This window comes from Rhincodon typus, chromosome 35 (genome assembly GCF_021869965.1).
Source record: "Rhincodon typus isolate 14 chromosome 35, sRhiTyp1.1, whole genome shotgun sequence".
NCBI lineage: Eukaryota > Metazoa > Chordata > Chondrichthyes > Orectolobiformes > Rhincodontidae > Rhincodon > Rhincodon typus.
This window is the reverse complement of record NC_063366.1, coordinates 15,848,066-15,869,963: the sequence shown is the minus strand read 5'-3', so window position 1 is coordinate 15,869,963 and position 21,898 is coordinate 15,848,066. Positions and strand designations below refer to the sequence as shown.

Sequence of the window (21,898 nt, the reverse complement as noted above, 5' to 3'; positions counted from 1 at the left end):
CTGTGTTCATCCAGCTCTACACCTTGTTATCTCAGATTCTCCAGCATCTGCAGTTCCTGCTATCTCTCTCCTCCTCATATATGCCATTCGTTTTCATTCTCTATAACCCTAATATTTCTCATGTTCTCTCATAGCTCCCATTCCCCCTCATATGTCTCATGCTCCCTCAGATCCTCCAAATCCCAGGCCGTCAGATCTCCCACATTCTCTCATCTCTCCTATGCTGACTCTATGACCCCTCAGTGATTACAGTGTGCTTTTCCTGATGTTGTAACCATTGCAGATAGGCGGATTCACACTATAATGTTATTTACACAAAGAGTTTTGCCTCTATTTGTGCACAGAAAGACTCATATTCCTGCCTGCAACCCACAGATTCACATTCACACACACAGACTATCATGCAAACTCATATCTACATGTTCATGGACTCACATCCATATATACATAATGACACAGTTACACCTTGGGATATACACAGCCATAGTTAAATGTACAGACAGTCACACAGAGTGTTATTTTTCTCCAAATTTATAGAACCTGAAGCTATTTGAGCGGCACGGTGGTTCAGTGGTTAGCACTGCTGCCCTCACAGCGCCAGGGACCCGGGTTTGATTCCACTCTCAGGTGACTGTCTGTGTGGAGTTTGCACATTCTCCCTGTGTCTGCGTGGGTTTCCTCTGGGTGCTCTGGTTTCCTTCCTCAGTTCAAAGATGTGCAAGCTAGGTGGATTGGCCATGCTAAATTACCCGTACTGTTCAGGGATGTGTAGATTAAATGGGTTACAGGGGGATGGGGTCTGGGTGCAATACTCTGAGGGTTAGTGTGGACTTGTTGGGCAGAAGGGCCTGTTTCCACACTGTAGGGGTTCTATAGTTTTCACTCTCGGCACTACCTTCTGTTCTCTTATTCCTGATGCCATCTGTTTGCTGAAAACAGTGTGATACTTTGTCAGTCTTTGTGCTTATGCATATAATAATCACGGAGCCAGTCATGTGTGATTGTATAGAAGAACAAAGAAAGTCAAAGACAACCAGGTGTATACACCTCACCAGGAAGCTAATGGTTCAGTTTCATTCTAACTTTATGTTTCTTCCTCATTGGGCTCATCTGTCACACAGCTTTGCACATTCCAGGGTGAAAATAACACAGGCATTAACCTGAAAATGTGGAAAATTTACCCAGTTGTGCCCTGTGCAGAAAAGGTAGTATAAATCCAATATGGCCAATTGCAATGTATTTTTCTCCTCTTAATCATCGAGAAATTGATGGAAACGTTAGCTGACAGTGCTGTGAAGCAGCAGCAGTAAAGGAATAACTGACAGTTTGGATACAGTTGGGGCCACTTAGCTCCTGACCTCATTACAGCCTTAGTCCAAACATTGTCAAAAATACCTTTCTGCCAGACGTAAGGTGAGAACATCTGCTCTTGACATGAAGTTAGCATTCAACCCAGAGTGCCATCAAGGACCTTCGGTGAAACAGGAGGGAATGGGATCAAGATTCTATGTTGGTTGGAATCATGCCTGGCACAAAGGAAGATCGTTGTGGTTGTTTGAGGTCAATCATCACAGATCTTAGGTATCTTTCAGGAGTTCACCAGGGTAGTGTCCTGGGTCCAACCATCTTCAGCTGCTTGTCAATGACCATGCATCCCATCATGGTCACCGAAGATTGCACAATATTCAGAACTGTCACAACTCCTCAGATGCTGAACCAGTCCAGCAAGGTCTGGACTACATTTGGGTGGGGGCTGATAAAGTGTTTAAATAATATTTGTGACACACAGTTCCAGGCAATGACCATCTCCAACAAGAGAGAATCTAACCATCAGTCTTGACATTCATTGACACTCCCATTGCTGACTTCCTTCATGATCAACATGCTGAAGGTTACCTACGACCAGACATTGAACTGGGCCAGCCATATAAATCCTATTGCTACAAGAGCAGGTTGGAGGCTGGGTGTTCTGTGGTGAGTAACTCATATTCTGTCTCCCCAAAGCCCGTGCACCATCTACAAACCAGGAATATGATGGAATACTCTCCATTTGCCTGGGCAAGTGCAAGTCTAAGAACACATAAGGGATCTTACAATATTTTGCCTGAGCGTCAATTTCATCAAGTTTCATGGAGGTTGTCTCTCCATGAGGCCTAGCAGGTTTTATTTTCATCCCAAACTCACCTGATTGATGACCGACACCACATCTATGGCAACTCTCTCATCCGATGCTAGCCTGATTCTTCCTCTTCATGTAACCAGAACTACTCACCATTTCTGGAATATCTCTGGATACCCTGGGTGCAGAAAAAGGCCACTGTGCACCCGGTCGAGCACTGGGTCCAGAACTGTCCTGTACATTGTGCTTGTAATATTTGCCCTGGACAAAACAATTAATGTCCCACGTTGTGGGCAGTGACCTGGAAGTGCCGGGAGATGGAATTTTGCACAGGAGGGACTTCTTCCTCCCCCAGGAGCACTAGAGAAGGCCACACCATCAGACCCTTCCTGTATTCTCTGAGGTTGTCCTTCTCTGCTCTGTTAGGGTAAGTGTCCCCATATTCTCTCTGGCACCTCTCACCTGCTCTGTATGTGCTGCTGCGCACACCTTCCACCTCAACTTGTGCTCTAATGCCTCTCATTGTTACATGTAAGATCGCCCCTCACTTTGTCTCACCCACCCCAAGCCTCCTATGTCACTCACCCTGAATACCTTCTACCTACCTTTCCCCACCTGCACCAAGAATAACAGCTCTGCCACCCACTTTTATTGAATTCATTCCCTCCCTTTCTCTCATTCCTCAGGAAAACAGCCCACAACAGGGTAGAAAGAGCCGAGACGGATGGTGGGCTGCCCGAGATTTGGCTCCTTGTGACCAATATGGAGAGGATTGTTGCCCTAACCACGCAGAGCAGCGGATGGATCATCCCCAAGCCTCTGGACTGATATCAGACGCTACCCCTTGACTTGCTTGATGTTTCGGAACCCCCCTGACTGAAAGATGTCTCCCTTGACATCACTGATCGTAACTCCCCTCCGACTTTGAGCCAGGGCCATTTGGTGGATAGACATGCCATGTGTTTGCCACACAGGCTGTTGGCACATGGTGTAGGTATGAAATATGGGAGCGCGATGCCCAGTAACGTATCCACACCTCCTTAACGGATGACTACCTGACATGATGACCAACTGCCTGGCATTGTGACTGCGCTAAAAAGTCAAATGCAGGAATGAAGTGAACATCAAGGCAAACAAAGTGAGTGAGCGCTGAGAGCGTGCAAACAATTGAGAGATGCAGTCGAGTCCAATCCAATTGTCCGCCTTGTGCATGCAGTATCCTTGCAATAATAAGTGCCAGTGTGCCCCAAAGTGCAGCTAGACAGTGCAGAAGTGTGTTGTCAATGGATTGGCGATGTACCATGTTGATGCAGAGAGGCAGGCACGAGTCAGATGTCAGTGAGTGTGGGTGTGAGTCTGCTATCCGTGGAGCAGGATGAGGCTTTGGTGCCTTTGACCAAGATGCGTGGATCCTGGATTTTCTTTTGCATACCTTTACCATCTCTTCGACTCACCCCTCCCCTCACCCTCATCCTTACTTTTACATTTAATTCCTCTCAGAATAAAGGATAACATTCCAATTGCCTTCTGAAAAATCCTTGGTAAGAACGCTTTTGGAGTATTGTGTACAGTGTGGGTCTCCTTATCTAAGCAAGGCAATAACTATCAAAGAGGAAGAGAGAGCACAACAGAGGTTGACCAAATCAATCGCTAGAAAATGGCATTGGCTTTTGAGATAAGGCAGAGGAAGTCGGATCTGTATTCCATTGGGTTTCAAAGGCTAAGAGGTGATCTCATGAAAACTTACAGAATCCTTATAGTACTTGACAGATGTTTTCCCTGACTGGTGAGTCTAACAGGAATGGAGAGAATAACAAAGAGGTAATCTATTTGAGACTGATAGGAGGAGAAATTTCTTCAATTCTAAGGGCTGGGAATCTTTGTGATTCTCTCACCCCTGCAGAAGATCAATCATTGAGCGCTTTCTGGAGAGAAATCGATGGATTTCTGGAGGCTAATGGCATAAAGGGATATAGAGATAGTGCAGGAAAGTGGCACTGAGGTAGGTGATCAGTGATGATCTAATTGAATGGTGGAGAGAAGCAGGCATGATGGGCTGAATGGCCTACCAAGCGTTCCTAACCAGAACGATCAGAGATTGATATTTTGCTTCAATCGGGCGAATTACCTCCCCTTCTTTTTAACCCCTTCAGTCAACCACAACATAGATTTTAAATTCTTTTTAGCACAAAACTATGTCATACTTAAATTAAAACATAGTTTACTAAATCAAAATGTAGGCGCCAATTCTAAATTCTTCCTGATAGGCAGAATGAAGAATTTTATTACCTAGTAATCCAGAGAAAAATAATAAAATGTGACATGAAACACACACAAGTACAGGTATAAAGTATTAAAAGAAGTATCCAGTACAAAAAATTCAAACAAGAATTGGCAATTTGAAAGCTCTTGAAATGTTAGGCTTTAGCTGGAGTCCACACTTGTTCGATGACTTGATGAAAACAAGACATTGTCCAGACTCAGTCTGGAGTCACATTTAGGTCAGACCAAGGAAACATACAGATTTCCTTCCTGAAACGAGCTGCAAGTAATTCAGTTTCTCAGTATTTACAGTACAAATTTCACGTAGTGCTTTAATCGCAAGGTTTAATGTTGTTCTTCTCAGGTAGCAGTGATCCCTGAGTCACCCGTTCAGTGGTAGCTGTGTGTCCTGGACTTGAGGGTGTTTTCTTCAGCTCCTACAGCAAGTTAAAAGTAAACTTATTTAAAGTCTGTGAACACCGTTTTTGTTTACTTAAGCACATAAAAACGTAAAATCAGTTACCGGTCCAACTTCTTCACATGAATTTTGTTTGATTTTTTTATATCGAAGAATTAAGCTGAGCTCTTTTCCCCTTGAGATGTGAACCACATATATTTGTCAAGGTTATATTTTAAGAAGGAGTAATGTTTGCCCTATCTAACATTAATAAACATATTCACTATGGACCATACTGCAATACAGGTGTTTTAATACAGCATTTCAAACCATCTCAATACAGCACCTCTTCCTTTATTTTTGAAAATTTACATTATTTTCAAGAGATCATCTACTGCAATTCAGAAAGGAAAATTGGCAATATGTTTTTCCAGTATTAAATGCTTGTATATAAAATTAATTGTTTGCACTTTGTACCCTTTGCCTCAAGGGTTTGATTTTCCTTTTAAACACTTAATGGAGAGGATAGTTTATGAGGGATAATTCTTGTAATCTGTACATCCCTAGAATCAAACACCTCTGTTCCTAGTAAGCTCAATAGTTATTCTGGTTTTTTCGACTCTCCAAGCAAATGGCAAAATAAAAGAGAATCTTGCATTTGCACTGCTTTTATGAAAGATTCAGGGCGCAGTTGCCTGTCAAACTTTTAATTTCTAGTAAAGTCTAATACTTACAGTATATTGATGCTGATCAGAATCTCCAAAACTCGTACTTGCAGGAGGATTTCCAATTGGTTGTTTTTTCCATTCGATGTCTGTTGATGTGAATGCACAATCAGTTGTATCGATGTAAAGATTAACTAAACAAAGGTTTTCATTAAATTTGGATCGGTCCAAATGGGTTTTCCTCAATACAATATAGGTTGAATTTTATAAAAATGGAAAGAACTGTGGATGCTGGAAATCAGAAACAAAAACGGAAGTTGCTGTTAGAAACTCAACAGCATCTGTGGACAGAAAGCAGACTTTCAGGTCCAGTGACCCTTCCTTGGAACTGGTGGGGTTGGTCAGCTCAGTTGGCTGCACAGTGACACCAACAGCATGGGTTTGAATCCCACACAGGCTGAGGTTACCCTCAACCTCCTCTCAACCTCTCCCCTCACCTGAGGTATGGATCCCTCAGGTTAAACCATCACCAGACATCTCTCTCTAATGATAGCGCAGAAGGGCTATGGTGACTTCACTTGATCTGTTTAATGCAGGGTGTCATTACCGTCATGCAGTTAAGGTAAACTCATCGATTACACAGAAAACTAGCAGTACTAAAAAGAAGACAGTACTACGGTTCACAAAATACCACCAGTGAATGCAGAATGACTGAACAGCCTTGACCAAGATTCTCTAGTTCAGTGTTCCTGACACAAACTAGGCAACTTCAGTAAATTCCTAATCTGTTTCTAATCAATTAGTTGGAAGGTTATGGGCCATGGTGGCTCGGTGCTTAGCAGTGCTACCTCACAGTGCCAGGAACCCGGGTTCAATTCCGGCCTTGGGTGACTGTGTGCAGTTTACACATTCTCCCCCTGTCTGGGTGCTCCAGTTTCCTCCCAGAGTCCAAAGATGTGCAGGTTAGGCGGATTAACCATGGGAAATGCAGGGTTACGGGGATAACAGGGTGTGGGAGGGATGCTCTTCAAACAGTTGGTGTGAACTCAATGGGCTGAATGGCCTGTTTCCGCATCGTAGGGATCCTGTGAGGAGTTTGGGATGTCCCAATCTGCACTGCAGATGGTCAGGAGAGAATGAAGAGGAAAATCCAGTCAAGGCTTCTGCTCACAACAATATATGTCCATTAAGAGTAGATCTGAAACAACTTCACCCACCATTACTTACATATTTTATAGGGTACAAAGGTTACAACAAGAATAACCAATGTCATCACCACAGTCGGAATTATAGTTGATCGCAGTATGGCTGCTGAGCCACAATCACTATCTGTGAATAGAGATCATCATGTCAATAGCTAAATTGAAATTCTAATCATGACAATTAAAAGCTTCACTGCAGACAATCATAATGTATTATAGCCAGCCACATTAAGTAGAATCACTACAGTGTGGGAGCAGGCCCTTCAGCCCATAATGACACTTTGAAGAGCAGCCCACCCAGCACTCTATCTGTATTTCCCATGGCTAAACCACCTAACCAGCACTTCCCACACACTATGGGCAATTTAGCATTGCCAACCCACTTAACTGGCATACTTTGGATCATGGGAGGAAACCCACATGGACATGGGGAGAATGTGCAAACTCCACACAGACAGTCACCCAAAGGTGGGATTGAACCTTGGTCCCTGGTGTTGTGAGGCAGCAGTGCTAACCACTGAGCCACCGTGCTACCCTCAAGTAGAATGTGATTTGGAGGAAGTGTTGGGTTTAATCAGTTAAAGGATAATCGAAAGGATGTTCTATTTTATTCTAGATTAGATTATAATGTGGGATCTTTTACAAGTAAACTGATGGAGCGATTAGAAGAAAATTACTGAAGAAACTAAAGGCCATCAGGTGTCAAGGAATGGACAGTTGGAAATCACAGATGAGAAAGTTTGTAGACATTCTAAGGAGATGGATAGAACAAATACAGAAAATATTTCCTTCAATGAATATGGGTTTTCAGTAAAGAAAAGTCAGTCAAGAATGAAAGTAAAGGTTAGAAGAACTTATTTACGAAGGGTTTTGAAGCATGGAAATATTTTGTCACAGGGCATGTTTGAGATAGGAATCATTGCGTCTGGGTGGAAAAACTGGGTAACTGTGAGAAATGGCCACGTAGAGAGAGGGCAATAGATTTGAAGCAATTGAACAAAGGGCAGATGGCACTGAAAACTTAGGAGTTCGATGGGTTTCAATGAAAACCGGCCAAAATAACTCAGCAGTGAGCTCTCCTAACGATACAACTCCTGATGGGATGTTACTTTCAGAATTCATTAATTAATTTTGTCGGACAGCACTCACCGGTTTGTTTCATTACTTCTCTGATGAGGATACTCGGCCCAAACACAGCGATGACAGAAGCTGCGACATTCAGGATAACATGGCAAACTGGGAACAGGTGAAAAAGGAGATTTGCTGAGAGACAGAAAAACACACACAAATCCTAGCCGCCTCTAACTGTGCTCCTGAGTAATGCAACTGGTCAAGGAAATACAGCGGAGAATTTGCTGCTGTCCTGGTGATGATTAGATCATTTAAGTGTGTGAATTCAATAAAATCTAGCAGGAAGGAACAACGGAGCCCATATGATAAATCATGTGGCCTCCTTCCCATAGATGTGTGCTATTCACCTGTACTTATGTTCCCTGTGGATCAAACAATTGCAAAAAGAGGAACATTGAACCCAAAGGCATAAGTTCAAGCCCTGCTCCAGAGACGGAACATGTAATCTAAGAAAGCATTTCAGTGCAGTACTGCAGGAGCGCTGTACTGTCAGAGATGCTGTCTTTAGGATTAGATGATTGACTGGAATGCTTTGCTTCCATTCATTTGAATGGCTTTCCTTTATGAAGAGCAGGTGAACTTGCTGCTATCCTGGCTATTATTTACCCCTCAAATATACCTCAGGCCATTTGTTTGGAGTCATACAGCAAGGAAACAGGCCCTTTGGTCCAAATCATCCATGCCGACCAGGCTTCCCAGATTAAACTAGTCCCATTTGTCTATGTTTGGCCCATACCTCTAAACCCTTCCTACTCATATACCCATTCAGATGCCTTTTAAAGATTGTAATTGTACTTGCCTCCACTACTTCCTCTGGCAGCTCATTCCACATACACACCACCCTGTGCATGAAAACATTGCCACTAAGGTCCCTTTTAAATCTTTCCCCTCTCACCTTAAACCTATGCCGTCTAGTTTTGAGCTTCCCTACCCTGGGGAAAAGACCTTTGCTATTCACCTTATTAATGGACCTCGTGATTTTATAATCCTCTATAAGCTCACCCCTCAATCTCCAATGCTCCAGGGAAATAAATCCTAGCCTATCCAGGATCTCCTTACAACTCAAGTCCCAGTAACATCCTTCTAAATCTGTTCTACACTCTTTTCAATTTAATATAGCAGGGCAACCAGAGCTGGATGCAGTACTCCAAAAGTGGCCTCACTAACATCCTGTATAATCGCAACATGATGTCCCAATTCCCAAATCCAATGCTCTGACCAATGAAAGCAAGCATGCCAAATGCCATCCTCACCACCCTATCTACACGTAACGCCACTTTCAAGGAACTATATACAATGCTTGTCGGGCCAGTCGTACATATGGTTCGCATGTGGAATGAACTTCCTGAGGAGGTGGTGAACGTGGGCACAGTTACAAAGTTTAAAAGACACTTGGATAAGTACACAAATAGGAAAACTTTGGAGTGATATGGGCCAGGAGTAGGCAGGTGGGATCAGTTTAGTTTGGGATTATGATAGCCATGGACTCACTGGACTGAAGGGTCTGTTTCCATGCTGTATGACTCTGTGACTGAATAGCTTACAACTGCTATGGTCTTATTATAGCAATAATCGACAGCAATGATATGAGGGGATATGGGGAGAATTGGAGAGAAATAATATAGTCAGGTTAGATAATAGAGCTGGTGCAGGTATGATGGGCTGAATACCCACCTCTGCAGTATAAAAATTCTTCGATTCTGTGATGATGAACCCCATACCTTAACTCCAGATTCCTACTCTGATCTTACTTCACTTGCTGGGGTAGCATCGTGGCTCAGTGGTTAGCACTGCTGCCTCACAGTGCCAGGGACTAGGGTTCAATTTCACCCTTGGGCAACTATCTGTGTGGAGTTTGCATATTCTCCCTGCATCTGCATTGGTTTCCTCCGGGTGCTCCAGTTACCTCCCACAGTCCAAAGATGTGCAGGTCAGTTGGATTGACCATGCTAAATTGCCCATAGTATCCAGGGATGTGCAGGCTAGGTGGGTTAGCCATGGGAAATGTGGGGTTACAGGGATAAGGTGGCTCTGGCTGGGACGCTTGTCGGAGACTCAGTCTGGACTCAATGGGCCAAATGGCCCCCTTCCACACAGTATGGTTTCTACGATTCTGCTAGCTTATTTATCTCAATCAGCGTTGACTTCACACAGATGGAGACCTCTTCCAGCAATAGGTCATTCCAGGAGCTGTCGATATACAAATTCCTTTAGACACCCATTGCTTTAGACTCTTTGTGATGAATCTCCAACGCTGGGAGCACCTGCATGTTGGAAACAGGCGTTCGAGTCAAAGGCATAGTCAATCCTTCAGAAGCAGTGGGTTTAGCAGCCTGTTTCTCAGAGATAGACCGCCACATGCTGACCTGACTAATGACAGGAAGGGCTTCCTGAACTTTTCGGAGACACTCTGGCGGATTTACATTCCCGGCTTGCCGCTCCTGCATGTTGGCTAGTCCCAACTGTGACAAAGTTGGGTAGAGTATTCATGAATTGGAAGTTCGGAAGTTAGAATTTGTTGGTAAAAATGATTGTGAAGAAAAGAGTGTCATGGCCCCTTTAAGAGCTAGTGCTTTGTCTTGTGCTTGGAAGTTTAGAAAAACGTGTGCACAGAGAGTGCCCAAATGGAAACATTTTGTTTAGAACAGCCAAGCAGCATTTCTTCCAAGACAACAAGTTTGAATTTGGCCAATTAATTTGAAAGAAGCACCTAGATACAGAAAGCCAATTGAATTTAAATCTGATGGTGTTGACAACCTGAAACCAATCATATTATAAGAATTTGATTATGTCATTACAGATATATTAGACAAGGGCATTTGGAAAATTGGGGAGAGCTAACTGCCAGCTGAAAGAGGGAGCCATCGGCCAACTGCCAGAGTTAGCACCATTCAGCGCTCAGCGAAAGCCCGACTAATTAATCAAGGATACCATAGTATTTTAGCTCAAAGTCCTCATTAACTAAATTATAGAGATGAAACATCCCTAACAGCAGAATTAGTGGAAGAAAAGTGTTTGTGAAGAGACCAGAGAAGACAGAATATTCCAGAAGACAGTCTGTGTGAAATTGGGGAAATTAAGTTAGAATTTATTGCTTCCTATACATTGGGTTTCTTTTAGTGGGACTTGTCTTTATTTAAACAGCATTCCAGTAGAATGTAGACCAGTTAGGGAGTAGTTAGTAGTCTGAGAGGGAATTGTCAGTTTGTTAGTAATTTTGTTAATTTGTTCATTGTTGGGAAATAAATTGTTTCTTGTTACTTGTAAAGTGGAGATCAGGGATTTTCTTTCTTTTAACCACACTTTTAATAGATTACGAGGGGAAAGGCGAGCTTCTCTGGGGGTTTCGGGGGGCGCTTATTAGAGGCGAGCCCCTACTCCTATCATAACAGATTGGGGCGTGGGTTTTAATTTAATTATCAGAGCGGTTCGGCCATTTCCTCTGTTGTAACACAACCTTAATGTAAAATGAGCGATGACAGCATGAACTGCAGCTATCCTGCCCCATTTCGCTCACAAGTGAAACAATGGTAGCTTGAAAATGGGTGGAAAGCCAAAAATAAAGTTTGTGACAGCTCACTGCCTCAGTCATGCCGTGACTAAAATGATCTGCTTGGAGACACGGCCACCAACATGTCTACTGACTTTGGGAGGGACAGCAGCCAGCTGCATAATGATGATACGTCTCAAAGGAGAAGCATTCAAGTCACCATTCTATATTGTAACATAGAAACATAGAACAGCACAGTACAGGCCCTTCGGCCCACGATGTTGTGCCAACCTATTATCCTACTAAAATCAATCTACCCTGCATACCCTACATTTTACTATCCTCCATGTGCCTATCCAAGAGTCGCTTAAAAGTCTCTAAAGTATCTGACTCCACTACCACCGCCTGCAGCGCATTCCACGCACCCACCACTCTCTGTGTGAAGAACTTACCTCTGACATCTCCCCTATACCTTCCTCCAATCACCTTAAAATTATGCCCCCTCGTAATAGTAATTTTCACCCTGGGAAAAGTCTCTGGCTATCCACTATATCTATGCCTCTCATCATCTTGTACACCTCGATCAAGTCACCTCTCCAACTTTCTTCGCTCCAATGAAAAAAGCCCTAGCTCCCTCAACCTTTTCTCATAAAACCTGCCCTCCAGTCCAGGCAGCATCCTGGTAAATCTCCTCTGCACCCTCTCTAAAGCTTCCACATCTTTCCTGTAATGAGGATATAATATAGTGGGCTAAAATTAATGGGACTGTCTAACTGGAGCGGAGGTTGCCAGCGAAAATTTAATTAAGGCTGTTAACATTGGGAAAGGTTTGGATAAGAGTGAGATTAACAACAATTGTCAACTTACACTTGTTCGAGATAATCTTGTTTAACATGGGTTTGTCACAGATGAAACGACAATTTGAAAGTACTACTGTGAGATGGAGGAGCCAAGACATTGACAGAACAACATTGATTCCAGAAGGCCCTATTAAAAGATCACAAAAAATGAACAAAATTACACAGTCATAGGTTAATAAAGGGATAAATATGAAAACTGGATGTACCTTCGGGCAATTCTTAACTTACAGACCCATATATTTTTGCAGGAAAGGATACAGTCACTAATAAATACAGGACTGCCAGGCCACATGTAGTTTTTGTGGCCTGGGGTGAAATGGTTTTCCACATTTCTGTTGAATGTTCTCGCTTGAAACCCCTCCTAAGTTTTTTGGAAGGGGCTGCCCCTGAGTTTGGCACCACGCTCCTGATCCACAGGCACCCCATGTAAGTAGACTGTGGGGAGATTGGAAGGTCAAAGATCAAAGTGTAAGTATGGACCCAGTCCAGGCAGTGGGCTATGGAGATCACTATACTGGACTGACTGCCCCCATTTTGCTGTTTACATGTCCATGCTCAATTGTCCATGAAGAGGGAGCATGTGGAGCCTTTCGAGACCAGGGGCCTCCATGGTGGGCTGACCCCTGACACGGTATATTGATTTACTAAGCTTCAAGTTCGTCCATTCTAAGTTCCCTTTCACTGTTAGTTTGTGTTTCTGTTACAGTGCCCAATCAGTGGCTGTTTAACTTGACTTCAAGTTTTGAAAGAGGAGAAGGAAGTCACTTGGCCCATTGGGTTTGTGAGGGTATGTTGCGAGAGTAATCCTAAGCCTAATCACAAGGCTCTGTTCTCTCCTTGAAAAGACGCAATGGTCCCTGCCTTAAGAAGAAGAGGATGATATCATTCTCCTAAATGGAATGTGGTAGTTTCAAAAAGGTAACTCAATACAACCTTCTCATGGGAAATAAATGCTGGCAGCAACACTCATATCTTCTGAATGTAAATGTTGTTTTTAAAAATCCCTATGACAGAGCAATCCGTGCTCAAACAATTCTCAAAGTAGAGGATTTCCTGATGATCCCTTTCTCTCTTCATTCAGCGGCAGGTTATATAACCTATGGCTGTGATCGGCTCTTCCGATTACAAGATACTTTGTGGGTTGCTGCTTTCAGAAACCGTTTCTGGGCTATGACTTTACAATTGAACACTTACCAGCATGTCCTATTATATGCACAATTGGGATTGTATTTGCAATGAATTGACTCAGTGAAGTCAGCGTATGGGGCATGTCTAGGCAAACTGTGAACAAATAAAACAGAAGGAGTCAGAGAGCAACATCGAAAATTATACACACACACACACACAAATCCTGATCTGTCTGCCTCCAGCTGTGCCGCTGGGGAATGCAAATTGGTGAAGAAATGTACAGGGAAGACTTCCTCTTGCTGGATCGCTCAGGTGTTCTGAGTCCAGGAAAGCTGGATGGGTCAGGGCACAGTCCTGTGAGAATCCATTCCATTCTCCATCTATTTCAGTTAATGGACGGAAATTCAGGCAGCCTCCCTCATGGATGTATGGTACAGTCTGCCTGGTATTTAGCAGAAACAGTAACCCAAAGAGCGAGGATCTGAGACCGACGTTCCGTTTCAGAGAGGCGAGCAAATAATCTAAGGTCCCAATTCAGCGCAGCATTGAGACAGCATTTCACAAATGAAGGGGCTCTCTTTAGAATGAGGTGTAGAGTCAAGGTTCCTTACTCCATCTCAGTTAAAGGTAAAAGGACCCCGTTTCGTAGGAAGACCAGATAGTTACTTGGTAGCACAGAACTTGAACGTTACTAAGAAACAGGGGAGACAATGGTGTAGTCCTATTATTGCTGGACTGTTAATACAGAGACCCAGGTAATGTTCTGGGTCCAGAGCTCGAATCGCACTGTGACAGATGGTGGAATCTAAATTCAACAAATATCTGGAAGTAAGAGACGAATTGTTGTAAAAAAAAACAACTGGTTCACTAATGCCCTTTAGGGAAGGAAACTGCCATCCTTACCTGGTCTGGCATACATGTGACTCCAGACCCACAGCAATGTGATTAATTCTTAACTGCCCTCTGGGCAATTAGGGATGGGCAATAAATGCTGGCCTGAATTAAAAGAAAAGGGACATGCCATTGAGCCATTTCATTCTGCACTCATCAGGACACATGCAAGAATGCCAAATTTCAAAGGCAGCGACAGTAAGTTGCTTATCTTTCAGTAATGCTGGTGATCGCATGCTGCTCGGATCCAGACTGTACTTCAAGCAAAGAAAAAAATAATGCATGAGCTGGGAACCACCTGGTATTGCGAAGGTGCATTTAAAAATGCAAGAAGCATCTTTAGAGAAGTCGCAGCTCTCAATATTATCTACAAATATGGAAGACAATTACTAAGGCACCCCATCCCGTCCACAAACCACACTCTCATGGCTGGCAGTCAATTTGATGGGGTGCAGTGCTGTCAGAAAATGGCCCTCCATTATTTTTCACTCTCAGCTAGACCTTGTCACTGTTCTTAGAATCATCGAATCCCTACAGCGTGGCAAGATGACATTCAGCCCACTGCGTCTGCACCGACCCTCCGAAGACCAACCCATTCAGTACCCCCACCCTATCCCCTTAAGCGCACATTTCCCACGGCTAAACCATTTGGCCTGCACAGCCCTGGGCACTATGGGTAATTTAGCATGGCCAATCCACCCCAACCCACACAGCTTTCGACTGTGGGAGGAAACCGGAGCACCCGGAGGAAACCCACGCAGACACTGGGACAACGTGCAAACTCTACACAGACAGTCACCTGAGGCGGGAATCGAACCCGTCCAGTGCTAACTTCTGTGCCACCATGCCGGCTTCCGATCCACTTCTGTTTTCTGCTTTGACGCCAGCTTGGTGTCTTTTCTGTTATCTAATCCCTATCGGGCATCAGACGGCCCTCCTTCCCCCTGGCAGCTGGTCTGTGGTCCTCAGCCCATCGCTGCCATTTTTGTTTTACCCACAACAAGGGAAGGCCCTTGCTCAGCAGGTAGCCCTGTAGCTTTAGTTGTGAGGGCGGGACACAGGCAGACTACCTTTTCGGGAGGAATTCTGCTCCTGAAAGTTCCTTTTGCCCTCACCCCAGCCTCGCAAATCATCCCCCCACCACCCTGACCTCCCTCACTGGGGTCTGCCCTGGCAATACCCCGGAGTTACCCATCAATCCCGAATCCTTGGGCTCCTCTTCTTTGTGGACTGCCTGGAGTTTGGGCTGCATTCTGGAGTGGAGCTGCCAGCGACTGAATTGGACAGCTGCTCTCTGCGATAAGAGCAGAAGTCTCTCCTCAAGGCCATTAATGCTGCTTCCTGAGGAACAGCCAGCGATATTGTAGGTAGATTTTCCCAACTTCCCTCACCAAGCACTGCCTAACTTTTATCTGGTGACCACTGTGTCCCCTAACACCCAGTCCAGCATTTCTGAAGAATACTGGAAATGCAGTTACTAAGAAATGAGAAAAGTAACAGTGAGTGAACATACGCTACCTTCAGTCAGTATCCAACATACGCATGCAATGGAAAAGAAAAGGAGCGAAAACACTGGTGCAAACTTCAACAAATGCCGCGTCTTCTCTCGAATAAACAGGAGCCCTGGGAAAATACGCAAATTGATATCAACAATACTCGAGCAGAGAACGTTCATGCAATCAAAGGGTTGATTCCGAGAATTGAGGCTCAATATTTAACATGACATGGGCATCATTTTTCAAAGTTTTGCAGGATCTGCAAAATTAAGTTCTAAGTTTTGAACCTTCAGCAAAAACAATTTTCACTTACATGTTTTACCGTCCTTGCTCACATACAAGATTTTATCCAAACGGGTTGCAACAGCAGTGATCAGTATGACACCGGCAGTGACCAATGCCGCAACAGAAAATGCCAAAATGCTACGGTGCAGATGTGTCAGGCCTGAAGTAGAAATTTTACAAGAAAGTCATCGTGTGAGCCACATCAGATTTTAAAAATACAAACAGGAACTTCTTCCACCTTTTAAAGATAGTAAACAATCTCTTCTGAGTTTTTAAAAAAGTACACTTCCTGCTGCACGTATACAAGACAAACACCAGACAAGCTAGTTATCAGTTACAGGCAACATTAATGTGAGCAAGTGGTTCTGAACATCACTAAACAGGTCTGAGAAGTAGACAACATTATTGCTTCACATTATGCTATTGTAATGATATTATGTAATGTACTGAGCCGCTGTGCCAATCTCCCGCATTGTCTTTAAACATATCACATTCCTGAAAATAGGTTCAAAGTCCCAACCCCGCAATCCTATCATACATACTGCCTTCATTTGCTCTCCACCTCGCCCTGACTTCAGCCCAACTCAAATACTGACCTTTTAACCCCCCTCACTTCCAGGTTCGACTATTCCAAACCTTATAGGTACAAGCATTGGAATTACGAGCAGGAGTGGGCCATTCAGCCCTTTGAACCTGCTCTGCTGTTCAATAAGATCATGGTTGATCTGTTTGTGTTCCAAATTCCACATTGCCATCCACGCGCGATAACCTTTAATTCTCCTGCCTAACCGGAATCCATCTACTTCCCTCTTAAAAATATTCAACAACCCTGCCTACACCACCTTTTCCTCACCCATCTGCCACTGTCTGTCCATTCTAAAGGTCGGCCCATCTGAAAATCTGTCAGTTGCATGCGATCCTTTGCCAACTTCCTCTGCCCTACCACCCTTGTCCTCACTGATTTACATTGCTGAACATCCTACAATGTCTTCAATGTAACATTGTCATCCCGCTTTTCAAACCTCTCACTGTGTTTTCCTTCCAAGGTACTTTCAGCCATATGCACACCCCCATGCTCTGGAGTTGCGCCCTGAAATCTTTTTGCTTCTCGTTCATTTCCCTTCCTCAAATCCTGCCGTTGAAGATTACTCCTCCTAATATGAGTAAGTACAAAATTAGATAGTTGACAGGAAACTAAGCACTTAAGGCAACTGGCTTTGTTTGGCACTGGCTCCGAGCTGTAAATGGGTGGTTTGAATTGGCGTTAGGAGCACAATATAGACATTTGCTGTTGGCACAAAACTAGGCTGACGTGAGTAAATAGCAAGCCAAAGTAGTATAGACTTCTGGAGGACAGAAACAATCAAGTGGGATGAAAGACTGGTGCAACTTCATCGCAAACGCTCGAAGGTGATTAGATTTGGAAGGACAAGCATTTACACTCCTTTGTAAATCAATGGGACACAGACTTGATCAGATGTGGTGGATAATTGGGACTTTCCTATTCACCACTAGATCTGCCTGGACCACACACGGTACCATTAGGATATGCTCTCATCTCACTATTCCAAAACCACTCAGGAAAGCAAATACCTTCTACCTAAAATCTTCCGAAATCCCTCACCATTCCCTCCTGCACTTTCACACCAGATTACAAATTCCCAATGGGTACATTTTTCAATATAATTGCTCTTATTCAAGGCATTATGTGATAGATTATAAAACTGCACTTGCTTCACATATTTAACGCTGGTATCATATACTTCAGATGCAGTGCAAATTATGTTCCACACTGTCACAAAATTGAACAGAGATTCCACAATCAGAAAAGTAAATCAAAGGACTTTCATTTGGTATTTCACACTTCCCACATCAGGTTAGCTCAGTTGGCTAGACAGGCTGGTTTGGTAATGCCAAGTGTAGGTCCAATTCTTGAACTGGCTGAGATTACCATGAAGATCCTGCCTTCTGAATCTTGCTCCTTGTCTGTGGTGACCCTCATGTTAAACCACAACCTGTCATCTCTCTCTCATGAGTCCTCTGGCACTGTGGTGACTTACCCTTTTATGAAGCTATACAGACTCTACTTGATTATATTGTACATTAATAAAGACTCCATTAAATCCTTTGTAATAGTCACTAAAATTTTCCATGATAGATATTAAGCTAACTGGCCTAAAGTTACCTGTTTTTACTCTCTCTCTTTTTGAATAAAGTGATACATTGATAGTTTTCCAAACTCCTTGAATTTTTCCATTATCTTAGGATTATTGGAAGATTCCTACCAGGGTATCCACTATTCCTTTAGCATCTTTGCATGCAAACCATTTGGTTCAGTAGATTTATTGGTTATTAGTGCCATTAATTTTCCTAGTCTGCTCTCTCTAGTGATAATTACTATTTTCATTTCTTCCCCCCCAGACCACCAAATTTAGCCCATGATTATTTTTGGAAGTAATTGTCATTAATATCCTCCACCATGAAGACAGATGCAAAGTATTTATTTGATTCTGTCATTTATTGGTTTCTCCTGCTTTGTTTTCTAAGGCCACCATGCTCATTCTGCCCTCTCTCTTCCTTTTTAGATAACTAAAGAAGCTCTTGCTGTGTGTTTTTATATTATTTTGTAGCTTATCCTTATAGTTTATTTTCTCCATTCTTTTTGATCACCTTCTGTTGGCTTTTAAAACTCTCCCCAACCTCTGGTTTACCACTAATCTTTGCCACAATGAATGTTTTTGTTTTTAATTTGATACAATCCTTAACTTCACTGGTTAACCATGGTTTTTCCCCTTTCCAGAATGCTTCTTCCTCATGGACCCATCACAAACTATTTTCTTAAACATCTGCCATGCTCATCAACCATCTTTTCTGGTAAAATATTCTCCTAGTTCAAAGGTGAAGGTGAAAATACACAAAGCTAAAAATTGAAGGGAAACGAGATCAGCAAAATATTACTTTGAAAAAAAAAGATAAGTCAACAAGTGGCATGACTCACCACGAAGCGTGAGAGAATATGACGTATTCTTCTGGCTAACAGGGTTTTCTACAGTACAAATATAGGTCCCGCAGTCTGATACTTGTGCTTCAGAAATAATCAATGTGCTGTTGTTTTGCACTAACTGATAATATTGACTACTCGTTAACATCTTGTTGTCTTTCCACCACAGAATAGAGCTCTCTTTCCCCCCAGAGACCTGGCAAATGAGTTGAATGGCAGTATCCACACAGGTACTATTATTGACAATCGAAGGTTCTGACAGTGGTTCTGAAGAGGTAAAAGAAACAAGTATTATTACAGTATTATTACTTCGCAGTCTGCTAGTATGCTTAATAACTGCTCTGTCTTTCACATATAGCTCAGTTGGCTTTGGAGTAGAGATGAACCTCTGATCCTATCACAAAGGCTATCTACACCTCCACCTCTGTAACACTGCCCACTTTCCCCTTGGTTCGGCTCGGCTGGATGGCAAGCTGCAGACATCGCTTTCTCTCGCTCCACTCTCAACTAACATTCCCCTTGCCAGTCTCCTGCCCTTTCACCCAAAGTTTTTTTTTCCTCCTCACATCACTGTTGTGCTTCTTTTGCACATCACTTTGAATGGATGCCCTCTCATGCTTTTACAAGCAGGACAAAGATTCATCATTTACCATGGTGGGGTTTGAACCCATATCCTTAGAACATTAGGCGGACTGTGATATTAACACCATACACGAGGGTTTTTCGCTTTTTGCAGCTTCTCCTGAGGCATTGACAGAGTTCCAACCTCTTTTTCTTAGCCCAATTGCACTTTGTACTTAACTCATCGGGAACATTTTCAAGATATATTACACCAACGTCACTTGCGAACATCTCGGTCTGAAATCCCCAAAATGGGTGAATGGTTAACCTCAATCCTAATACTATCCACCTCCTCTTTCTTCACCCATTCCCTTCAAGTGTCTGTTTAATGGCAGCGCTGAGGGAGGCAGAGGCTGTATTAGTTATAAATGAACAAATTAGCAATTACTAATTAATGAACACAAAGGAGAGAGGGCAGGCAATGAGCCGCAGTTACACCCTGTGGGGGTTTCTGGATTCCAGTGTCTCCCAGGGGAAACATATCCGCAGTAAGGGCTTGGGGTTTACAGGGACTTCAGATCAGAGATATCGAGCTGGACATCAAGTTGCAGACATTGGAGTACATCAAGGTGGAGGGGAATGTTACCTGGACACTTTATTTCAGGAGGTAGTCACACGCCAAACGATGGGATGGCCTGATTCGGTCAGTGGTCAGGAACAAGTGAGGCAGGTAAAGGGGGTCCCAGGGGGTAGCAGCACAGGACCCTCAGCCTTTATAATGGCCCCACAGGTTTGAGGATGAGAGTTAAGGCTGCAGAGTGAATGTGCTCACTGGCCACGGCACCATGCTGCAGGGAGCCATTCAAGTCGAGGGGGTGGTATAAGGAGTGTAGTGATATAGGGGACAGTTTAGTGAGGGGGGACGGACACTGTCCGCCTCAGCAAGTCCGAATCACCGTGTTGTCCGTCCAGTGCCAGGATTCGGGACGCTCTAGGCGGGAGAATTTGCAGTGAGGTGGGAAGGATCCAGTATTGTTAGTACCGACGTGCACCAGAGTCAGGAAACAGGTTCTGATGAGATAATGTGAGACACTAAATGCCAATTTAAAAAGCAGAATCTTAAAAGTAATAATCTCTGGATTACTGCCTGAGCCACGTGCAAATTGGCAACAGGATGGATAAGATTAGACAGGTGAATGTGTGGTTCAAAGAACAGTTCGGGAAAAGTGCCGGCTAATTCCGGGAAAATTGGGATCCGTACTGCTGGGATGGTTTACATTCTGAAGAGTGCTGACACTGGTATTCTTACAAGCCAGATGACTAATAAAAAAAAATCACAACATAGAATATTACTTCGATGAAGAATGATGTCTGATGCATTCCAGTGCATGAGTCATGGACTGGTAGTGGTTTAATCTGAGGATCGCCACGCCACAGAGAGGGATGAGGTCAAGAACATGGGGCCTTCATAATGAACTCAGACTGTTAGCACACTCTGCACTCAAAACAGCTGCCCAGCCAACTGAGCTAACTAACTCCCTACCAATACAGGTCTGTAATGCAGAGCAATGCCAATGGGTGTGGGTTCAATTCTCATACTTAGCTAAGGTCACCGTGAAGATCCCACATTTTCAACCTTGTGGTGACCCTCAGGTAAAACTCATCTCTGTCTCAATGAGAGAGCAGCCTCCAGGACTATGGTGACCAGTAGGGCAACAGATCATAGGTCACAATTCCCAAGGAATTCCACAATGACGGAATGACAGATACAGCACGACAACAGAAGCTGAAGGTCAATTTCTGTCATTTCTTTCTTCCATCTTGATCAGTAGTTTTAGTTTAATCTTGAATGAAGACAAGCAGTATACGTTTGCTTGATGGAACAACCCAGAACAAGATGGAATAATCTTAAAAACGAGAGCTGGACCATTTTACACACAAATCATTTAACTATTCGCCCCTCCCAATACCACCATAGGAAGAATCGTGGAATTGACTGCTGGGGTCAATTGAAATTTTCCAGACGAGATCAATAGGTTTCCTGCTGGGTCATGGAGCTGGCAGAAAGGCACGAAGCAGGTCAATGGAAACCAGGTACAGATCAACCATGGAATGGTAGATTAGATTAGTGGGGCTGAATGGCTTATTCCCGTCCCAATTCAGCGACAGAGTTCTTAAGCTGTAAACTGTTTCACGATTTGAAATGTACGTCATTTTCAAAGTGATAAAGTATTGAAATCGCTCACCAATGAGTTTCAGATCCATGCTCCTCTTCCAGTTACCATTCACCGTGATGGTATAAACTCCTTGGTCACCGAGTTTTAGACTGTCTACCATCATTGATCCACTGGATGCATTAAAACGTAAACGGGATTTGAAGTGTTTATTTGGTTTCTGTACTGGGGAATTT

General features: G+C 43.5%; 1 protein-coding gene across 1 annotated transcript; it reads right to left on the bottom strand.

Moving 5' to 3' along the window:
• Positions 1-4,366: 4,366 nt before the first annotated feature.
• Positions 4,367-21,892, bottom strand: LOC109913869. Its single transcript, XM_048616974.1, has 10 exons — positions 21,735-21,892; positions 18,925-19,194; positions 15,955-16,086; positions 15,664-15,768; positions 13,321-13,407; positions 12,134-12,253; positions 7,795-7,881; positions 6,671-6,772; positions 5,513-5,592; positions 4,367-4,818 (listed from the first exon to the last, which is right to left on the bottom strand). Exons 1-10 carry the CDS (start codon positions 21,826-21,828, stop codon positions 4,714-4,716), a joined length of 1,182 nt encoding a protein of 393 aa, XP_048472931.1. The 5' UTR covers positions 21,829-21,892; the 3' UTR covers positions 4,367-4,713.
• Positions 21,893-21,898: the final 6 nt, after the last annotated feature.